This window comes from Vollenhovia emeryi, unplaced genomic scaffold (assembly GCF_000949405.1).
Source record: "Vollenhovia emeryi isolate VEMERY1.0 unplaced genomic scaffold, V.emery_V1.0 DF939346.1, whole genome shotgun sequence".
NCBI classification, from domain to species: Eukaryota; Metazoa; Arthropoda; class Insecta; order Hymenoptera; family Formicidae; genus Vollenhovia; species Vollenhovia emeryi.
In genome coordinates, this window is record NW_011967020.1 from 47,876 (window position 1) to 70,063 (window position 22,188).

General features: G+C 45.8%; 1 protein-coding gene across 7 annotated transcripts in view; it reads right to left on the reverse strand.

Moving 5' to 3' along the window:
- Positions 1-22,188, reverse strand: part of LOC105558415 (CLIP-associating protein 1-A) — a 57,125-nt gene that overhangs the window by 10,428 nt on the left and 24,509 nt on the right. For 4 of the 7 annotated variants that reach the window (XM_012006077.1, XM_012006075.1, XM_012006079.1 and 1 more), the window contains exons 6-14: positions 4,176-4,207; positions 4,000-4,084; positions 3,269-3,346; positions 2,600-2,757; positions 2,283-2,519; positions 1,825-2,078; positions 1,548-1,738; positions 936-1,046; positions 731-826 (exon numbers count right to left, since the gene is read on the reverse strand). In XM_012006077.1, the coding sequence (XP_011861467.1) occupies positions 731-826; positions 936-1,046; positions 1,548-1,738; positions 1,825-2,078; positions 2,283-2,519; positions 2,600-2,757; positions 3,269-3,346; positions 4,000-4,084; positions 4,176-4,207 (1,242 nt within the window). Of the gene's footprint in view, positions 1-730; positions 827-935; positions 1,047-1,547; positions 1,739-1,824; positions 2,079-2,282; positions 2,520-2,599; positions 2,758-3,268; positions 3,347-3,999; positions 4,085-4,175; positions 4,208-4,722; positions 5,151-11,856; positions 12,510-22,188 lie in introns of those variants that run through there. The other 3 variants (XM_012006082.1, XM_012006081.1, XM_012006078.1) reach the window with 3 other exon arrangements.

A 22,188-nucleotide genomic window follows, 5' to 3' on the forward strand; every position in this document is an offset into this window, starting at 1 on the left:
AAAGGCGTTAGAAACTCCAATATACCCGATTTTAAAAAATCATTATTTTTTAAATTTTTGTCATCCATATTGGATCAGCCATTTTGAATTTTGAAAAAATAATTTCAAATTCATAATCCGCGGCCCAAGAAACCCCTACGTACCAAGTTTCATAAAAAACCATTAATTTTTTAAAAAATGTCCGCCGTCTTGAATTTAGAAAATCTACCTTCAGATTCGTAATCAGCGAACCCAAAAACTTCTAAGTAACAAGTTTCATGCAAATCCATCAAACTTTTAAAAAATTTCTAAAAATTCACAAATTTTCGAAAAATTTGTTCGCCATATTGGATCCGCCATTTTGAATTTTAAAAATCTAACTTCAGATTCGTAATCAGCGACCCCAAATTACCCTAGATACCAAGTTTTATGTAAATCCATCAATTTAAAAAAAATTTCGTATACCTCCAGATTCGCCATGTTTTTTGAGGTTAGAAAAAAATCCTGACGTGATGGAGCAAAACGGACATCAGATTCGTGTTCAGCGGCTCAAAATACATGGGGGTAGGGTACTCTGATCCTTGAACCCCAACACTTTTTTTTTGTGGGGCTGTGTTATCTAAGGTCGATGGTGTGTTAAGAAACAAGAGTGGTAATTATATCGCCAGAAATTATAAACCAAAATTTCATAAGTTTATTTTAGTAAAGTAAAAACATAAGTAAAATTATTCTTTTTTTTCATAGAACATACGTTGTGATTGTGAAACTCCCGACACTCTTGTCCTCGTCCTTGCAATTCTTTCTGGGCTAGCAACCGCATTGGGATCCGGAGATTTACTAGGACGAGCTGATTTAATATGGAACAATATAATATTCATTACAATATGCATCGATAAAGAGTTTTTCATGCTCATTTTTATGTAATTTCGTGGTGAAGTTAACAATGTATTACTTACGAAGTGCTGCTTTCTGTCTGTTCATATTCGCGTACATCAGCCTCGCTTTCGCCCGCTGAGCAGCTTGCAAATCAATCGCGCTGGTAGATCGAACTCCTGGTGTACCTCGATCTGCAGAAATAGAAGGAAAATTAACTCTGCGACGTATCAGCATCACGTAACTTCTACTTTACAACTTCTGTGCAAGATTGAAAAGAAAGAAAATCAACATAAGACAACACAGTTCCGTTTGTGCATTCTTCTTTGTAGTGTGACGTAACGTGGTGTACAAAGTGCGATCTATTTCTGAAGCAAATGGCGATAGAACAATTACAGTGACTGTCTGTTGGTCTTTGTAGTATCGGGATACCAGATTGACGATAAGACCGAGGCAAGGACGGAGTACGTCTGAGCGGACCGTGCGGTTGGCCCGTGGTCTGATGCAAATTTTCCGTACTACCTTCATATGTTTAATGTAAAGAAGAGAAGTCGCAAAGCAGCATGAAAACAGAGTGACAAGTCCTTTATATTATGATCGCAGCACGAGTAACATCAATATATTCTCAATCGCAACGTAATCCGTTTTAATGGAGCGAGGCATCGAGGTAACAAAACTAAGCGGTGAGTCTTTACCTGCTGCGCTCATCACGGGTCTGGCTGTACGCGGACTAACGCTCGACGATCTCGCATTAGCCACGATATTTAAGCTGTTACTACTGCCGCTATTGCTGAGAGACATCAAGGAGCGTTTGTACGACGCATCCAAGTTATTAAGTAGTATCTCAGCCTGCTCTGGAAAGTGATTTTTAAATGCCCAGTATGATCTATAAAAAAGCAACAAATGAAAATTAATAACGTTATGAAACTGGTCCCGTCGTGAACTTATCCGGCCGCAAAGGACTCTACTCACTTCCTGGCGAAGACTCGCGCTTCCGCGTCGGAATCCGCGATGCCCTTCTTGAGCGCGTCCGACAATATTGTTATGTGCTTCTGCAATATCTGCGTAGGCCAGGTCTGCAGGATTAGAGTCAGATATTCCCAGGACGCCCTGCGAATGTCTTTGCTCTTGTTGCTCACGCATGATATAATAATAGGCACATATCGACTGCAGTGGGTATTTTGAAGGATAAACCGAACTGCCACCGCACCGGCTGACGCCACGACCTAGTTACCATGAAAATGGCAAGAGTAATTAAATTCTTACCTTCTATGGAGATTACGTAAAAACTAAATGGACGCGCGAACGTCGTAAAATTCTACGAGGTACAAACGTTCGCGGTAAAGACACGTAATTAGACAGCGAATGCAGCGATTTGGACAATAATGGGATCTAAATGTAGCAGGGATCTAGCATTCCGTGAGACTTGCCTTGGCACTGTTCTGTATGAGGTTCATTAACGTGAGCAAAACCGCCTCGCCAAAACTGGCGAATTTGGTCTTCAGGCTCTGACTCAGAAAAGCGAGCGTTATACACGCCTCTCGCGCTACTTGGGATCTAAGGTCGGTGCAGGCCTGCTCGAACGGTCGCTGTACGTTCTTTAGGCACTCGTGGAAATTTTCGTAATTAGTGCCACCTGCGAGTACAATGGCTCTTAACTTTCTCATCTGAAAGAAAAGCACAGAGACGGGTAAAAAAAATCGTCAGGCTACGAGGGAAGGCGATCTCGTTTTCTCGCAACACATACGCTATCCATTCTCTGTTTCCAGTCCTTTTTGTCGTCACCCACGGTATCCTTGATAACCTTCATCTGTTCTTCGAGGTCCTTCGCCGAGAATAGATTGACGGTAGGCACGTCCTCGAAAGAGGTAATAAAGCTCTCTTCGTCGACGGCTCCGGCTTGCGCTGGACAGGCAACGACAGTTCTCTTTATACTCGCCCCAATGCGAATACGCACTTGTGCGTCCAAGAATAACAATTGTTGTTTCTAAGAACTATACTTTTCATGCTTTACACTTTCTGAATTATGATGCTGCTGCTAAAAGATAAGTTACAGACTGCCGTGAATAGTGCACAAGCGATCGCGAGATGCGTTACAGGCTAACAAAAATGATGACTGCGCGTGACAATAAGTAAGCACCGTGTGTAGTTACGTGTCAAGTTACAGATGAGAAGCGTATGGCTGATCAAAGAAGCAATAACGCGCGGGGCATTCGTTATCCTAATTGGGGAGAAATCGGTTTATTACACGAACTCCATGTTACAAAATGAATTTATTCGCATCTAGGATTCTGAATTGCATCGACAGCGCGATTATCTTATCTTTCTTTTTCTCGATCGGAAATGTCTTCGGACTCTTTTCAAAGTATTCTCTAGATATTTTCTAGTAATTGCCAATAGTAGAATTTGGATATACCTGGTGTCGATCTTACGGACAGTGCTCTTTTGACGGTCGCTGCCCTTGGGACCGTGTACGCTGAGAGACCAGGAGGAGCTGTTTCATGCAAGTGAACAGTTAGCGTCATCCTCGTCATCGAAACGTCAACATACGTTGACCTTTTGCTGGCGAGTCTCTCTGACAATGTATTGTTAACGAAATGCAGATGTGAGGCCGCGGTTGCGGTTAAAACTAAGCGTAAGGATTACGGCATCCCATGTGCGTCCCGTTTGACGAGGGCCCGGCGCTTCCGTGACACTCGGTCAACACCGTGTCATGATACATACATTTCGGATGGAACACGGTGACACATTTCAGATAAAGATACACGAGATAATTGCTCACATAAAAAGCTCTTTGATTGGTGCGACACAAGCAGAAATACTACGTATGTATCATCGTTTCCGATTGAAAGGTGTTTAATATCGACATTCTAGCCCAACACGAGTACGTCTAACGAAAATGTTTATAGATACAAAATAACTCGTTCCACGAATATTTAACACATATTCCTACTTGCAATTTTCACATCAACAGCTACCAACGAAAAGTGATTTTAGAGAAACTGCTTCACGGTTACTCTACTCTTGCTATATATACATATACACATCATGCTTTAAAAAAATGAATAAATAAAGTCAGATTGACGATAAGTCGCGATAGCAATCGAGATGAGTCGTGTGAAATGATTCGGTAATATTGGGATATACCTAAGGCAGAGGCTGGTGTTTTAGCGGGCCCAAATTGACCTCTTTTCGGCGGCATGTTCAGCCTCTTAACGGGAGCCGATCTGATCTGCAATAGACATTTTTTTTCTCTCAAGACGTTATTTCTATTTATAAACATGCAACGAGGCTGTCTAGGCACTTTCGGATTCTACACTTACCGCTCTGTCGGTTTCGTCGCTGTCTTTGCCAACTGAAACAAAAGAGAAAGAAACTCGTCAGAATCGTGACTCGCGCGTCCTTCCTCGCCGCGCGTCTCCGAAAATAAATTACACGAATTTAGGAATTAGACTTCTCGAAGGAAAGAAAGAAGTCGAATTAAAGACACAGTATTGAGTCTCGCAAGCAATGCGGCTTTCAGAGATACTTTTGAAATCAAACGAAACGTCTCACATTTTAATTGTAAAAATTAATTTTCCATTATTTCCAATTTCCTTTTATAATCTTAAATTTTCAAATCCGCGGTGGATAAAAGTTAGAGCTGAAAAATACGTCAAACTCCCTTCACAGCGCATTGTTTACGAACCGACCGTAATCCAGACGGAAAATAACGTTTCATTCCACAATTTAAACTCAGTCGATATCATCCGATTTCTAAAGTGGCACTTGCAGGTTTTTAACGGGCGAAAATTACTGGCATACAAATATCGCAAGTTAATATTATAATACAACCGCTTCACGTCACGACGGCAGAATTAATTCATATACCTAGATCTGGGTAGAGCCAGGGCGGCTTGTGGACGTCGCAGTGACATCCTCTCGCCCTCGCACCCGGGTGCTTCACTATATTATCCCATTGCAGTATCCACCTGCTGCTCGCGTCCCACAATTTCTTATCGATACTGGGATACTTCTTTAATCCCCGATGCGGGCAACGGTGCCCGCTCGGTATTAGCACGTCGGCGTCGTCCATCGCGACGATGATGGCTTAGCGAGCGCGGCAAGGATAAATTCCTCCACATGTCGCGGGAGAGTTATAACGACATTGACATTTCGCCAGCGTCATCGTCGTCTTAATAAACCAGTTGCGAGCGAACCTTTTTTCGCTTCTATCCTCGCGCTATATAATAACCTCCTTTTTTTTCCCCTCTCTCAGTGGATGCTGTAAATGTCGGAATAATATCGTCGCGACCGAACTGCTGGTTTGGTCGAAACGAAATTCAATAATGCTAAAATAAACTCGTTATTTCCAAAGAGTCTGTCAAAGGAGAAGGATATCGTCCATAAATAATCCTTTTTTTTAAATCTTTAATCGGTATGGAAGATAAATGATCAATCGTAAGAGGGAATTCTTAGATGCCGCGACATTTTTTTCCGAGGATGCGATAAAGAGCCCGTTTATCGCGCGCAATTAGCGGCGTTATCTGAGCTGTCACGTGCCGAGAGCGAGCGCCTAAGTTCGCAATTTGTCTTTCGATTCGTCGAGGAATTCCCGCGAACGAACGTCGGAACTCACGAAAGTGTGCAAAAGCCTCGCGGGGAAACTCGCGGTACGTGCGCGCAGTGAAAGTAAAATCTTCAGCCGTTTTTCTTTTCCCGCGCGAGCCGCCGCGCGTCGAATTAATTTCCACCGTCCTAATTGAGTTCCCGCGCGCCGTGCTTTATTAATTTGCGCGAGTCACTCATTAAATCGTCTAATCGCGCGCGTCGGACTCAACGAGGATTACTCGGACGCCCGATTTCGTCTCGCGCGGACCCATTCGTAACATTCGTAATGGAAGACACCGCGCTTCGCCCCCGAGTCGAATATCTCGGCTTCGGTCTGGCCTCGTACAATTTTTTTGAATTGGGAGCAATGAGGTCGAACTGAGGTCTTCGCGTCGGAGAAAATGTATTCAACTTTTGACCTCGGATAGGCCTGAAAAGAGCCGCTATTTCCCTTTTAAGCCCGACGCTACAACGCACAGAAAAAATTTCCGGATCCAATTTCTGTTGCTGAGACAGAAAATATTCTCGACGCATTTCTCACCTCGTTTAGTATAAAAGTAAGGTAACATCAAAATAAAATTGACAATTCTTATTCTTCTCTGTCAAATGAAAAAACATCAACTTACTATATTGAGACAAGAGCAACTTATATAAATGTAAGTTTAGAATAAATTTTCCCCCCCCATCTTACAACGCGCGAAGCTGGCACCGCGATACTCGACAAAAGACGACACGTACTATCGTTTTATTTCAGAGTTTAGAATTTTTCATTTAAGATCAAAGTATTCCTTTCTCTATAACAAATACGATTGGCGCTATATCGATCCTAGTTTGTGATACATTCAAGTGTAATAGCATTGGATCCGGAATTTTTTTTTCTGTGGGTCCAAACGAAGACGGAATAGAATAATCGAGGCCCGCTCCGGGACCGAATACTCGACTCGGGCGCCGAGCGTTAAATTTCTAATAGCGCTATCTTAACGGTTATAATTAGCGTCGTTAATTTTAAACAAGCGTATGCGAAATTACGGCTTGCCGATCAAATTTACATAGAACGCCAATTAATTGTCTTCCTTCCCGCTTTCTCCGATATTGCGGCAATTCCCTAATCGTGCGACTTTTTCAGGGAAGAATCCAGCCGATAGGGATCGCGGGACTCGGCGTCGTCGTAAGATCAAGCGACATCGCTTAATAAAGCAGCCCGGGAAAAATTATTGGAATTATTGTGACGCAAACTGGCAATTTGTGGCAAACGGCGAGAGTAAGCGGCAGTTAGATCACTACGATCCACGTCTCTATCTCTCTCTCTCTCTCTCTCCTCGTCGGATTTCAAAATTGCCGGCGTAACAGTTCTTAACGTTGGCTCCTGCCTTTCTCGCGGGCATCGTATTATCCACCTCCCGAGCATTCTTGCGGTCGTACGCATGCACGCGCATTAAAATCTTCGTAATATCCAGCCGCGTCCACCGCGGTAGAGGATTCCTTCTTCACCCGCGAGGCGGATTCTCAGGAGTTTGCTCCGCGTTACTCGAGCCCCACTCGCGTCTCTAAACCGCTAATGAGCCTCTCCGCGTTACCACACAATCCAAGAATCGGCGAGCGTAATCGTCGCAGTTGGATTTTTAATAAATGAACGGTGTCACGCTCCAGCTCCTCGAAATTTACGTCTCGCGCCGGGCGTATGGCGCCCGTTTAAAAGTTACCGTCGACACGTCGTCGAGAGATATCGTTAATCGAAGGCGATAACGAACCCGCCACGGGGCGAAACTCGCCGCGGAAAACCAGTTCAATGTTCCCCCCCGATAACTAACGAATTCGCATACCTGACGGCATTACTGACGCCGATCGATAGTCCAATAACAATGCGGGCTGTTATTACACGCGTCGCTAATAATAACGCCGGCCGGAATCGAGAATGCGCCGATAAGCAGCCGCCGATTCAGCGATCGCGACCCATTTATCAGTATCTCCGATACCGGCTGTTCTCCGGTAACAATGAACGCGCGTTCACACGCGCGCCGTAACAGGATCGGTTCGCGAGGAAACCCATTTTCTCACGTTACAGATAGCATCGTCTCGCGCGCGCGCACCTTTTCCTCCCGCGTCCCGCCGGTTTCATTGAGAAACGCCGCTCGGGGCCCGCGACTCGCGTCGGGAAGCTCCGGTGCCGCGGACGTTTGCACGCCCCGGCAATCTGCTCGCGAGTAAACTCGAACGGGGAACACGAAAGGCGGAAGGAAACAAGGCCGAATCGATTCCGACGTATCTGAGAACTGTTATCGCGGCGACGAGGAGAGTCTCGCGGAGCGAGACGAGCCAAACCGAAGCGACGCGATAACGCATCGCAGGCTCCCGCTCGCGGGTGAAACGCGCTCCGATTTTACGCGGAGAGAAACACAAACCGTGTACGCGCGCGCACGTTTTCGAGCGAGGATCACGCCAGCGAGATCCGCGTTGGATTACGGGCAACAACTTTCAGCCCGGCCGTGCCTCCGCTCGATTTATCTCGGGACTTGTCCATTATTACGGATTTACGTTCTTTTCTCTCGGGAAGAGGAGGACCGATCTCGTTCGGCTCGCATGGGTCCCATAGAACTTGTACACGTGGAAGGGGAATAGCATATACTTTCCGCAAGCTGAAACTGTGTCCAACATCTGTGTGCACTGAGAGACCAATTTTGTCGAATGAAACAAAATAATTTGATTGAATCATTGTACGTTGACTGAACATACAACTTGGTTGTATAAAACAACAAATATGTTGCTGAGAAGAAGTTAAATTACAACTAAATATTTTGTTTCCACGAGTTGTTTAGCTGAACTAAATTGTATGGTTGAGATAACAAATTTGTTCGTCTCGAAGTACGGTATTCCGCCACTAGATGGCCGCCGAACTCGCGAGCGAGATCACGATAGCCCGGCATATAAAGTACCCCGTCACGGGCCGGGACGGTTCTTTCGGGACAATCGGAGAATAAGCGAAACTGCACCGAGACCCATTTTGTTGAATAAAACGAAATAATTTGATTGAATCATTTTGTTGAATATTACAAAAGGATTCTGCGAATGTTCACTCAACACCAAATTTGTGTGTTGATATAACAAAATTTTCAAGCTAAATTTTGTTTATTTCAACAAAATGCGTCTCCCAGTGTGACAAGGGGTTTGTTTTCTGTTCCTGCACTAGTGAACTAGTGCAGTAAGCTAGAATGAGAAAAAATATGCTTGTCTTACTCCAATTTATTGCACTAGTTCACTAGTGTAGGAACAGAAAACAAGCCTAATGATAGATAGAATATGACTTTGGTTCGTTATGCGCATGCGTTAAGGGGATGCTGGAGTGATTCTGCACTTTTGCACCTTTCTAACCTAGAAACCATCAGTTCGCGGAAACACTTGTGTAATATACAAATTAAATGACTTGCGTGTACAGATCGAAAGCAGCTTGCTATTCCGGCTAAATGAAAGAACAATATGGCACCACTGAAACTAAGTTTCTAAGTCTAATAAGAAATAATAGTGAGCAACACACGCATACAGTACATGTGGTGTATGTGTGTTGCTCACTATAAATTTTTATTAGAATTACAAATTTAGTTTCAGTGATATTGTTCTTTAATTTAACCGGAATAGCGTGAGCCATTTAATTTGTATATTACACAAATGTTTCCACGAAACAGACAGTTTTAAGTGCAAAAGGTGCAAAAGTGCAGAAGCACTCCAGCATCCCCTTAAATCGTACGCAAACGAAAATGCACAATATACGTGCACAGCCTACAAATACAATCTCGCTTGGGCCACTCATGCGCATTTCGAGGTAAAGTCGTGAAACGAGATCGAATGACAGAAAAATAGACAAACTGGACAGAAAATAGTTTCTTTTGTCTCACTTCGTGGACACACTTGTGCGGTTCCTTTTCCCCTTCCGCGTGTACAAGTTCCATGATCGGTCCTCGAGTCGTCCGTGCGGAGACGGTCGTGCGGTTTTGAAAAAGAAGAAAGAAATCGCCGCGCTTCCCGGAATCGGTTGCGTCACGCGAGCGGCCTCTGTTACGCGCAAGCCCATTACCGCACACGTGCGCGGGCATTTATCGCCGACGTGGATTAGCATTGCCTAGCCGGTAGACCGGCGCGGATATCGCGCATAAAAAGGGACACCTGAGAGACGTGTATTAAATCACGCAAATGCCGAAGCGGATCGCGACGGCGCGCGCTCGCGCAGTCCGGCTAATTACGGCTCGATCTTGATTAACGCTTTTTGTTTGTCCCGAATAAATCGTGACGGGCAGTTTTGCGCGCCGGGTCTTCGTTTCACGCCTCGTTACGTGGCGATTTACCCGAAACAATTCAGAGACGGTTCCGGGCGCCTTGCGCGGCTCGAGCGGCGCCGAAACCGAGGCTGCTTCCGAACTGACTCCGCGTACATTGTATCGTAACGTTACCGGCGTTTTTCCCTTCCTTTCAGAAATTAACGCGGGCGGGCGGGACGTCGAGGGAGAATGCAGAGTCCCGTTCCTCGCCTTGCGCAACGTCGGTGTAACGCAGAAATTAAATAGCGTCTTAAAGATTGTCCGAGTGAGCGAGGCGCGATCTCGGCTTTACGCCCCGAGGTTGACGGAATAATTAATGGAAAATGCCGATGAGGGGCACTCGACTTTCATTTCAACGCGCGTTTTCCCTTCGTGCAAGACAGACGTCCCAGATTGAATCGATAGGAGACAATCGGCCTCGCGCTTTCGCTAAATAAACAATCAACGCAGGTACCGAGAACTAGTAAAATTTCAGAAAACTTTCGTAAAGTTGTTCAAAGTGCCGTGTTGTACCGCGATCACATGATTCTCAGGATGAATTGTAAGAGAAAATTCTCTCCGCGTACGCTCCTCCCTCTTTAACAACTACTTTCTCCCTTTTCCTCTTGACTCCGCGCTTTACCCAGAATCAGAATTTTCTTTTAAATTTATCCTGAAAATTATGTGATCGTCGGACAACGTGGCATTTCGAAGAATTTTATGACTCTTTTGAAACCTTATCATACATTCTACTAGTGATTAGATTATACTGATTATTAGTATACATTTTACTAGTAGAATATATGCTAAAGTTTCAAAACTCTTATACAGTCGTTCAAAATGCCGCGTTGTCCCGCGAACAAAATTCGCAGGATCAATTTTAAGGGAAAATTCTCTCCGCGTGGTTTGCTGCAAATATTTCGCCGCCACAGCTACAAATTTCCCGTATCACAGCAAACGATTTGCCGTCGCACCCGATACAGCAGGTACAGCAGCGAAATATTTAACTATCGCGACTAAATATTAGCCGTCCATATTTTTACAACCGAAATTTAATTGCCGCATTTCAGCTACGGCGGCTACGTTTTCCTTTCCGTACGCTTGCACAAAAGTATCGTCTGCCGGCGGTGGAGAAACAACGGGAGACAAAAGAGAATCGATAAACATCACAACTCCTCAACGAAATGTCAAGTAATGTCAGTTATGAAATTGAGAAGCGAATCATGTCGTCGTTACCGAACACATCGCAGGCCTGACGATCGTCAAGGAACGTTGAAAAAAAAAAACTGGGCGGGTCCTTCGGCAAAATTTCGAAGGCTCTTTTCAGAAACGCAGAAACGCGCGACGCGTACCGTGTAACGTTTTTCGATTGTCATTACACGTCCAATCACCGGGACGTTTACCCCGCGCGGGAAATTGAGAACGAAGTCACGTTCCCCGAGTGAGGCGAGAACGAGAGGCGCGACGCTCGTTGCGTTACATAATGAAGGCTTCTTCCCCCGTGGCTGCGTAACAAACGTGAGTTTTGCATTAACAATCCTCCCCTCCCGCCCCCCCCCCCCCGCGTGCAGCGAACGCCCGAGCGAATCTAGTTCATCGCGCGGGGCCGGGAAAGTGCATTAATAATTCCGACTCGCCGTTTCGCGCGCTCGCCGACGAACGCGCACTTCTGTCGATCCCCTCCACCCCTCGACACGGCGCGCACGTACGGTAAACTCCTTATCTTTCTCAAAGCGGGCCCGAAACGTGACGCAAATAGAGAGAAAGAGAGAGACAACGGCACCCGCGAAAGCCCGCTCTCGGGCGGACGAAAGTTCGGGTATCGTCGAAAATCTCTGGAGTCCCGCGGAAATAACGTCGCGCCTCCAGAAATTTCATTTCAATTCCCGGCGATGAGAGAGAGAGACGGGTCGAAACTTTATTTTCCCCCCTCGAGATTCGACGAGGCTTCCCGGCGACTCGCGTTCACCGCGAAACTCGCACGCCACTTCGATCGCGCCGCGAGGCAACGAGGACGCTTTTCCGCGTCCGCCGATGGTCGCGCGGTTCTTCCCGGGACAGCAGCGTGGCTCTCGCTCGCATCCTCGGCCGCTTCTCCCGGCGCGCGCGGGCACTGTTCTCTCACCGCGTGGCCGCGAAACAATCGGACTCTCGCGAGTCCTGCGCGCACAGCTGCAACAACCCACAGTCGCGCTCGTCGCTTGTCTCACAAAGGCCGACCGGTGCACCAACGAGAAGAGGAAGGAAAAAAAAACCCTCGATCGCAACGACGGTTCAAACGTCGCAGCGTCGCGCGACGATAGAGGCCTCGTCGATACCGTCGACGCGACGCAACACGACACAATGCGATAACGCGCACCACGCACATGCACTTATCGCCGCGGAGAGTCTCGCGCGAGGTAAACACTGCGGCCTCGCTTCGCGAAATGCTCGAGCAACGGTCGAGAGCGCTTGTTGCACGCTCCCGACGGGAGAGGTGAAGCCACGGGCCGCGAGCAGGAAATGCAATTTTCGATTCCACGTATTAGCGCGCGGCGCAGAGGAGGAACAACGCGCCGTCACGAGACGGCCGCCGCCGTGGCGTTTTCCGTCGCGTTTTCACGGGCGGGCGATAGCCATCGCGCGCGCGCGCGTCCCCCTCGCACGATCGAAATCACGAGAACGCCTCGGTTTCCCGCGCACGTGTCGCCGATGGAAAGAGCGCGAGAGGAAACGACGCGGAGGCCCGTTGCCTACGACACACACCGCGGCGTGCACGTCTCTCACGTTGCTAAACGCCGACTCGTTTACTCTCGGCCGGGCCGCCGAGAGTAAGCGCTTATGCGCGGAACGCGAGTAAAGCCGCCGAGAAGGAGGGGGTCCCACACGGACCTTCCCCTATCGTCGGTGCCCCGCTTGGAAGGGGCCAAAGGCCGTAGGGATGAACGGGGGAGACGCACGCGGGGCCTGCACGGTCACCGCCACCGATTCCGGAAAATCAATGCCAGCGACGCTATTGTCAAGTGTGTCATCAGGGTAGGGGGGGGGGGGGAGGGACAATGTTGAGTCTGATCTACGACGTGCTCTTTGCGTCTGGAAACATTCGATTTTTCGTACGCACGATTATTGGTGCGTGTAACGCACGATTTGTCAGCTTGCGCGCATTTTTTTAAACCTATTACTGTAACGTCGTCCACACGGTACAACGCACGCGGTTCCGACCCTTTTCCCTTAATCAATATATTACACTCACCGCGTTTTACGTATTACCGACTCGCGACTGATTTGTGAACTTTTACGTCCTTAAATTTTGCACTAACGACTGTGCAGTTCTCTGCGAATATTCAATTTGTAAATTCCATGCGTTGGAATTGATAAGTTTTATGTCCTTTAATTTTATAATAATGACTGCGTGATTCTATGTATTCTATGTATACAGTTTCATATTTTCTATATTCAGAGAGCTTTCCGTTCCGACAAATTTATAAATATCGACCAAATAAGTTGCCTCTTTCAATGCTTACCGAAACTTCCGAATCGGTTATTATTTTACTCGCGTCGATTCGTGTCCGCGACGTGTTTACTAAAGAAGAAAGAACGTTCAAACGTTTTACAAGTAATTACGTGGCCTGCATATGTAATTTCTAATATACAAAAACCGCTGTAAATGCGATTTCTTTTTGCTGAGAATCCCCACTGTACTCGAGTATGGCGGGAAAAAAAGAAACGAGCGTTACGTCAATTCGAGGTCGTACACTTGGCTGCAGTGAAATAATAATTAAGGCTCTCGATTGTCGTTGCATTATCCGCCGCGGCAAGAAACTTTGATTACATCCCGAATGCTAATACGGAGACGGTTGTCCGCTTCGCTGCGCCTCTCGCGCGGCGCAATCGCTCGCGAAAGCAGCCCAGGCACGACCGGCAAAAAAGATATGAAAGCCGAATTGTCCTGTCAATAATTACGGGCTAATTGGCGCGCGGGATAATTAACGCCGATCTCGCCGACGAGAGCAAGAGAGCCGAAGATGTCGCAACCGGCCGAGTGATGCACACGCTCGGGCCGTGCGTCAAGCTTTCTTGATCCGCGCCGCTTTTGCATTCACGTGCGAAGGTGCGAAACCGCATCTGCTCCGTGGCTTTCGTCCGTGCTTTCCATCGGGGGGGGATTAACGTCCGGAGACGAGATCGGCCGAGTTTCACCGTCGGGAGCATAAAAAGGCACGCCGAGCGATCGAGATCGGACACTGACTAATCGATTTATTCCCGTCGGGCCGAAGACCCGAAAATGTCATTTGCCGATTCCCAAATGCAGCCAAGGCCGATTCCGATGATAAATTACGCGCGGCTCGTAAAAGTCCACGGTTTCTTAATACACTTCTAATTATAAATACACGCTTATTATATAATTTAAATGAGATCACATTAAATTGAAAATGCAAGAATAGCAGGGAACGAAACGAGATCGAGAGAATGTTTCTTGAAAATTTATCCTGAAAATCATGTGGTCGCGGGACAACGTGGCCTTTTGAAGAATTTTACACTGAGAAAAATTTTCATCGGATAAACCAATTAAATAGTATGTCCGATGGTTAATTTTTCCGATTACGTTTTCCGATTAAATTATGGATATATCCGATGAAATTTATCCGATGAAATGCAATTATCGATGAAATTTGATTGAAAAACCGATCAAATTTTTCATCGGATATACAATTTAATCGGACATATCCGTTTGTTATCATGTAATTGGATTATCCGATTATATTTAATCGGACATTTTTCTCATTGTCAGTGTACGAGTCTTTTGAAATTTTACCACGCATTTTGCTAGTAAAAACTCATGCAGTTGTACAAAACGCCTGTTGTCCTACGCTTACATGATTTTCAGAACACATTTTAAGAGGAAATTCTCTCCGTGTACACTGAGAAAAATTTCCATCGGATAAACCAATTAAATAATTTTTTTCGATTAAATTAGGGACATCCGATGAAATGCAGTTACCGATCATATTTTTCATCGAATAAGTTTGTTATTATGTAATTGAATTATCCGATTATATTTTTCTCAGTGTACAAAAACACGTGGCTCTGAACTCACATGTTATCTATACACGGAGAGAGTTTCCTCTTAAAGCTGTCACAAACTGTCATAAAATTCTTCGAAATGTCGTGTTGTTCCACAATTACATGACGTTCTGGATAAATTTTACGAAAAACAAATTCTCTCCGCGTATAGACTTTCTCGCGATAGTCCGCTTTCGAAATCGCAATATATTATTTTCCCATTTCCCGTCCCAAGGGTCTACCCGGACAAACTTGCATAACGCATAAACGCGTGCACAAAGGAATCCGATTGGGCCATAAATGCACGCTGAGGAAAATTTCCATCGGACAAACCAATTAAATGGTGTCGCCGATGGTTAATTTTTCCAATTAAATTATAGACGTGTCCGATGAAATTTGATTGAAAAACCGATCATATTTTTCATCGGATATATCCGTTTGTTATTATGTAATTGGATTATCCACTTGTATTTAATCGGACATTTTTCTCAGTGCGCGCATAAGAAACTGGACCAACCAATTTTGTTTTATGCATACGCTTATGCACCTGTGCAAGTTTGTCCGCTCTGGGGGAAAAAAGACAGCAATCCATTTTGGGGCCCACAATTAGTAAGCGAATTATTTGAATTGTTCCACTGAGAAAAATTTTCACCGGATAAACCAATTAAATAGCGTTTCCGATGGTTAATTTGTCCGATTACGTTTTCTGATTAAATTACGGATACATCCGATGAAATTTATACGATAAAATGCCGATAAAATCTTATTGAAAAACCGATTACATTTTCCACCGAATATACAATTTAATCGGATATATCCGTTTATTATGTAATTGGATTATCCGATTATATTTAATCGGACATTTTTCTCAGTGTCGCAATTCTAATCTGGGAAAAATTTTGACCGTTTTTTTTCAATTAAGTAACTAAACATTTCGGTCAGTGCCTCTCAAGTGAAAATTATCTTTGCGTCACTGAATATGGATAGAACTAATTGAGAGAATTGATTAGTATTAAAAATCTTGGATATAGATAGAATAGCTAATTGCGATTTTTACTCACGCGGGGTGAAATTCGTAAAAGAATAAAGTTACAAACAATCCAAATAATTCGATTGCTAATTGTGGGCCCCAAAATGGGCTGCTGTCTTTCTTCTTCCCAGAGCGGATAGACCCTAAAACCTCAGCCGGTCCCGCGTATGAAGGAACACCGTCGGCCGATTTCGAAAGGGATCGACAAATTAATCCGCGATGGAAACAGCCGAGTGATTGATGTGGCCCGATTCAATTTGTGCGAGTCCATCGGTCTTGGCAGAAGCGATCGGAAAGTAGGGAGGAGAGATTAATGTGAATCGCGAAATAAGGCTCGATTATGTCGCCGCGTGACAAACAAGAATGGACCGAGAGCGCGAGGACCAGTGTCGAAACGCCGCCCTCGTAAATCTGCCGTTAACTCCGCGAGCGAGCTTCGTAGGGACACACGTGAGCCGTGCACGGCGACTAACGTTTCGTAAGATTCGCGCGGGGCCTCGGTGGTCCTGTGACGAATTTACTTTCGAGCTACGACACCGAGAGATCGTAGAAACACCCGAGGTTTAGAAGTCGGCGATTACCAGTTCGATCAAACCCCGTCACCTGGAGAGTTGATTTTCAAGCGGGCTCGGATCCGTTGCGGATTCCAGGAGCCTCGATACGATCGCTGCGGCCCGATCGTTTCCGCGGGAAGCGGCTGATAAATTATTGCCGGCGGAGTATCGCGCAACCGTTAATTAACGCGCGACGCGAGGCATTAAGGCATAATTAAGCCGCGAGATACAGCCCGCGGCGGCCGGGATCAAGCCGGATCGATACGCGATTACAATGCTCGGCTGTAACGATCGGCGAAATTACGTCCTTGCGCAACGCGTTCCCTGATATAATTCACATTTATCTGCGCGTTTATCTCGAAAAGTATATCGCGCACTCGATCATTATTACGCATTAAACTTGAAAAGTAAATCCGTCGAGTTGAAATTGCACGTAAATTAAACCCACGCGCTCACGCGAGAAATCGTTTTAGAAGTCCACGGGGCACCGTGCAAAATTCCGCGGTGTTTCGGGCCTCGGAAGAATCCGTCGGAGCAGCCGATCGCGCGCTCTCGGCTTTAGGGTCAAGCGACGCTGAATGGTTCAATCATTTGGCGCGATATAAAATAGCGGAAGAGCCGTATAAACCGCCTCGAGCGTCGATCGGCTACGCCACAGTTTCCACGGCGGTACGTGTCGCGAAATGTTTCGCAGCCTGGCGAATTTCACCGGTCCGGCCGCGATGTGGAAGCCGCCGCGGAATTTCAGCCGGAAACCACAGACTTCTATACAGAGTGTCCCAGGAAGAAAGGTCAAAATCCTGGCAGGTGATAGTGTCGGTCATTTTAAGCAAAAATGTTCATATGAATACACGTAACATTCCCCACGGTTTCCGAGATAGAGCGCATTTTGTTGACGTCCTCGTTCATGAAACATGAACACTGGGAAGCGTTCCACTTTCACGCAATGTACTGCAAATCTTGGAAAACACTTTACGATTCGGAATTCTGCGTGTAGGAAAGCGTCGACGGTATCCTTCAGCAGCAGCAGCAGTAGGACTGCCATCATAGAAACCGTGAACAGACAGCATATCTGCATATTCGACACTTGTGAATATGCGAGGCATTTTGAACACTTCTACACTGAGAAAAATGTCCGATTAAATATAATCGGATAATCCAATTACATAATAACAAACGGATATAATCGGGTTTTCAATCAAATGTTAACGGTAACTATTTTATCGGATAAATTTCCGATGTATCCATAATTTAATCGAAAAAATCCACCATCGGAAACACTGATTGGTTTATCTGATGGAAATTTTTCACAGTTTACAATGTTATCAGCACAACAGTCAACAGACGTAGAGGAGTAAATTCCCGCAGACGTTTATGAGGTTGGATGAAGGATGAAGTGTACAGAGAAAAAGCAAATACACGAGACGTTCAAGTAGCTCTAGCTCGGAAGCAGCGGGGAATTGGACGTATATTCATATGAACATTTTTGCTCAAAATGACCGAAACTATCACCTCCCAGAATATTGACCTTTCCTCCTGGGACACCCTGTATACTACTGGGCTGCTACCTTCGAGCTGAAAAGTGAGGCAAGAGTTCCGCCATGTGTCGTTAGATAAATAAAGGATTCTAACGTGAGATCGTGGGATCGCAAATCTTTTTCCGTAACGATTATAACACGATCTAGCACAACCAATTTTCCACCAAACAGATTTCACTCCAAGGACAATAAATTCATGGTGGAGCCAAGGGACGATGCCTATTAATTTAGCAGAAACTCCACTATCTCGCATCAGGAAGAGGACTTTCCTCTGTATAGAAGTCTCACACACAGAAAAAAATTTCCAATGCTTGTTACACTTGAATGTATCATAAAATAGGATCGATATTGCGCCAATCATATTTGTTATAGAGAAAGGAATATTTTAATCTTAAATGGAAATTCTAAAAACATTAAGATTTGTCGACCGTATCTGGCAATTTTTATGTTTAAACGTCGCTACGTTTCGACCATGGCCTTTGGTCCTTTTCAAGCGATCTGACTGAGGTGGTCGTGTACATAGACTCGCGTGTATTTTGTTGATGTAGAAAGGATTGTCACATATAATCACATAATGCTATGAAAACTTAGTGTCAGGGTTTGATACACGAGAACATTGCTCGATAGATGACGCACTGAGAAAAAACTTTTGTTAATTGAACAAGACACAAGTATTTGCAACAAATTTCATTTGTAGATATAGTGACAGCAAATAACATCGTAGTGGAAGCAAATGTGATTTGCAACTTTTGATTTGCTTCCGTCACAATTAAGAAAACACTTTCCTAATGGAGACAAATGCTGCTGATATGTTGATGCTAACAAATTTGTAACATTGTACTGAATCTTATTTGCTTTGACCAGGCACCGTCAACAATCACGATCGTGCCACGGACGCGAGCTATTCATTTGTTTCAACAAACGAACACTCAAACAGAGCTCTTCTATTATTGCCAACGGTTTTCGTCGAGGTTTTCGTTATATTTGTTGGTGTTACTGATGTTATAAGTTCTATTTACAATGTATTTCGTATGTCCAACAGATAGAAAGAACTAATGTGGTTTGTATCGCAGACAATATATGATATGTTCAAATGTCAAATAACGAGAAATTATTCGCAACAGCAACTAATCGATTTCTTTCCTCACCAAATCAGCAAGTAACAAACACGTTTTTGTTCTGATAACTAAAATATTTTTCTCAGTGCGGGGCATGACCGAGGGTGCGGTGGAACGAACGTTCTCGTTCTTTACAAAACGTTCCCGTCTCAAAGGATATTATTTTAGGACTTTGTCTCCTTGCACGAAGAAAACTGGGCCAACTCGCGCGCGCGCTTTTCCCCCGCGGCCGCAGGCCTCATCCTCCTTTCTCTCCGCCTCTCTGTCCCGCAATTATACCCGCATTCGTATGCGCGATGGAAGTGGTATATCGGTAATTACACTTGACGGTATAATTAAGGCACACGCGGACGTGCGGCGTGGGCCGAGGGAGCCTGTGTCTTCTGTTCTTTCGCGAAGCTCGCCGCGCCGATGTGCGACGCCCGCCTCCTTAGAAATTCAGCACGGATACGCGTCACGGAACGGAGTGTTGCGGAAGAGCGCGAAAAGAGGGCCCAGAAAATACGCGGCTTCCGGCGAACGGGACGCTCTCGCGTCGGGGAATCGCGCCGGGTGTCCTTGGTGAAAGCGAGCCAGTAATTTATTTCGTTGGCCAATTAGCGTCCTAATGCGCGCCGGCGACGACCGCGACGTTCGACACGCGGGAGAGATGAGATTTGCAACGCGTAGTCCGTCTAGTAAAACGTCGATGTATCATTTTAGGACTTTGTCTCCTTGCGCAAAAAAAGTCCCAGGTGAAAAGAAACGTGGACTTAGGGGAAAATGATGGACAATCGAAGCTGCGGGATCCCCCGAGGACTATAGAGACCCTGTAATCAGAGACTGGCCATAAGAGTCCGTCAAATTCCTGCGAGCGAGAGAGAAACACAGGCTGTCTCCTATATTTCTCTCTCGCTCGTAGGAATTTGACGAACTCTTATGGCCAGTCTCTGATTACAGGGTCTCTACCGATGACCAGAGTGGCGCGTCGAAGAGCAATTTGCGACGAGCGATCGAGCGTCGCGCGCGGCCACTCGCAGGATGGGGATCATTACGGACACTAATATCAACGAAAATAAGTCGGCGGCTTGAATTCCGCGCAGCAAAAAGAACGAGGCGTATAATTGGCCGCTAAACTAGGTGCTCCGCGAGCGCGGCCTTCGCCGTGCGAGGAAATAATGATGCGGGAGTCTCGAAGACACGCAGAAAACTGACGGCACGCTGGTCGCGCGCGTCGAAGAAAAATCATCACGGGCTGATAAAGACGGATTCGGCCGGGAATTCTCCGAATCGACGAGGCGGACCTTCGCCGAGCCTCGCTTTTGCTCCTTTTGTTCCTTTCCCCCCCCACCCTCGTTTTTACCTCATATAAAACATACTCGAGGAGATTATCGTCTCAAATTGAGATCCGATCGACGCGCGATGCAAGCCAATTTTATTTGCCTCGTTCGCGAATTAAATCCGCCGCCGCCAATTTTTGTATCGCGCGAAAGCGAATACATCGAACGCGGCGAGCGAAGTAGCGCGGTTGGGGATCTGTAAAACTTATTCTATAAGGGGAGAGGAGTTTCTGTTAAAATTTACCCGGAAAATCATGTGATCGCGGGACAACGCGACATTTCGAAACGTTTTATGAGGGTTTTTGAAGTTTTTACCATACGTTTCACTAGGAAAGTGTATACCAAGTGTAATTACTGATAAAAAGTATGGTAAAATTTCAACAAACTCTCATTAAACCCTTCGGAATGTCGCGTTGTTCCACGATTACATGACTTTCAGCATTAAGAGAAGATTATCTCCGCGTACGAAGGACGCAAAACGTAAGACGCATCGCGAGAAATCGGCCAATGGCAGTCGATCGTTCTTCTCGTATTTGACGGTGATTGATGGATCTCTTGCGTCGCGGCTTAGCGTCCATTGTAGAATAAGCTTAAGCGCGAAATAATTTACGCGGCTCGTCTCAAAGACGCTCGGCGCCCGCGCACAAGACGCTTGCGGGCTAACAGATGATCATTACGATAAGTTAAAGAACCTCGGGGCGAAACTGGGCGCGCAGTTCCGGGAGGAAGGATGAAAGAGAAGCCACGGTCGATTGTAGATTTTCTGGGTGGCGTCACGCGGCTATGAGATCATCGGCATCGGGAAAATGTGAGCGTTGATTCCCGGCGTGCGAGGTACTGCCGTTAGAGAGACAACGCTAAGAGGAATCGCCCACACGGCCTCTGCGCCGGGCAGGCAGGCGATAATACCTCGCCGTTACATAATAGCGCGTATACATTGCGCATAATCGCGCATAAACATGCTTATCGTGCGCGATTCGCCGTGTGTCACGGGTTAGGGCAAACAATTGCTGCACGATTACCGAGCAATTTGTCCCGTTTTTATTCGAAAGGCAGAACCACGGGGATTCTCCAGCGCTCCGATTCCCGATCGCTCGTCGCACTGTCATTGTCAGTGGCGTCCTGCGGAGAAAATCGTAGACTAACGCCCGGTTTCACCAACGTCGCTTAACTTTAAGCTTAGCTTAATGCGCTCTTTGTCTCTTTCCCAGTGTTACTTCAGAAAGAGGCAAACGCGAGTTAAACTGAGATTAAAGTGACGTTTAGTGAAACCGGACACGAAAGAACTTGAGCAGTAAGACTTGAAGCTTAAGGGAAGTGATCGACGATAATCGAGAGAACGTAAGGGGCCATTTTAATTTGAGCAACTCTGAAAATTTCTCATTTGAGATTTCTCAGATTCTCTAGCCGTGAGATTGAAATTCTATCTCTTCTGAGGCCCAGTTTCACCAACGTCGCTTAACTTCAATCTTATTTCAATTCGTGTTTGTTTCTTTCTAAAGTAACAGTTGGAAAGAGACAAAGAACGAATTAAGCTAAGCTTAAATTAAGCGACATTGGTGAAAGCGGGCCTAAGGCCTTAAGTTTAATCCTAGTTTGATTCACGTTCGTCTCTTTCTAAAGTAACAATTGAAAAGTGACAAGGAACGAATTAAGCTAAGCTTTAAAGATAAACAACGTTGGTGAGGGCCTAAGTCTTGACGCTTCAGTTTTTCGCGCACTTGGGCCATAAATTGACACCATTAACGCCGATTGTATAAGCTAATAGCGAATCCGATTGCTTGCACTAGTGCGCACTGAGTGAACACTAAGGCCTGTTTATAGTCAAGTTTTATATTTGACTTTGTCTTAACCC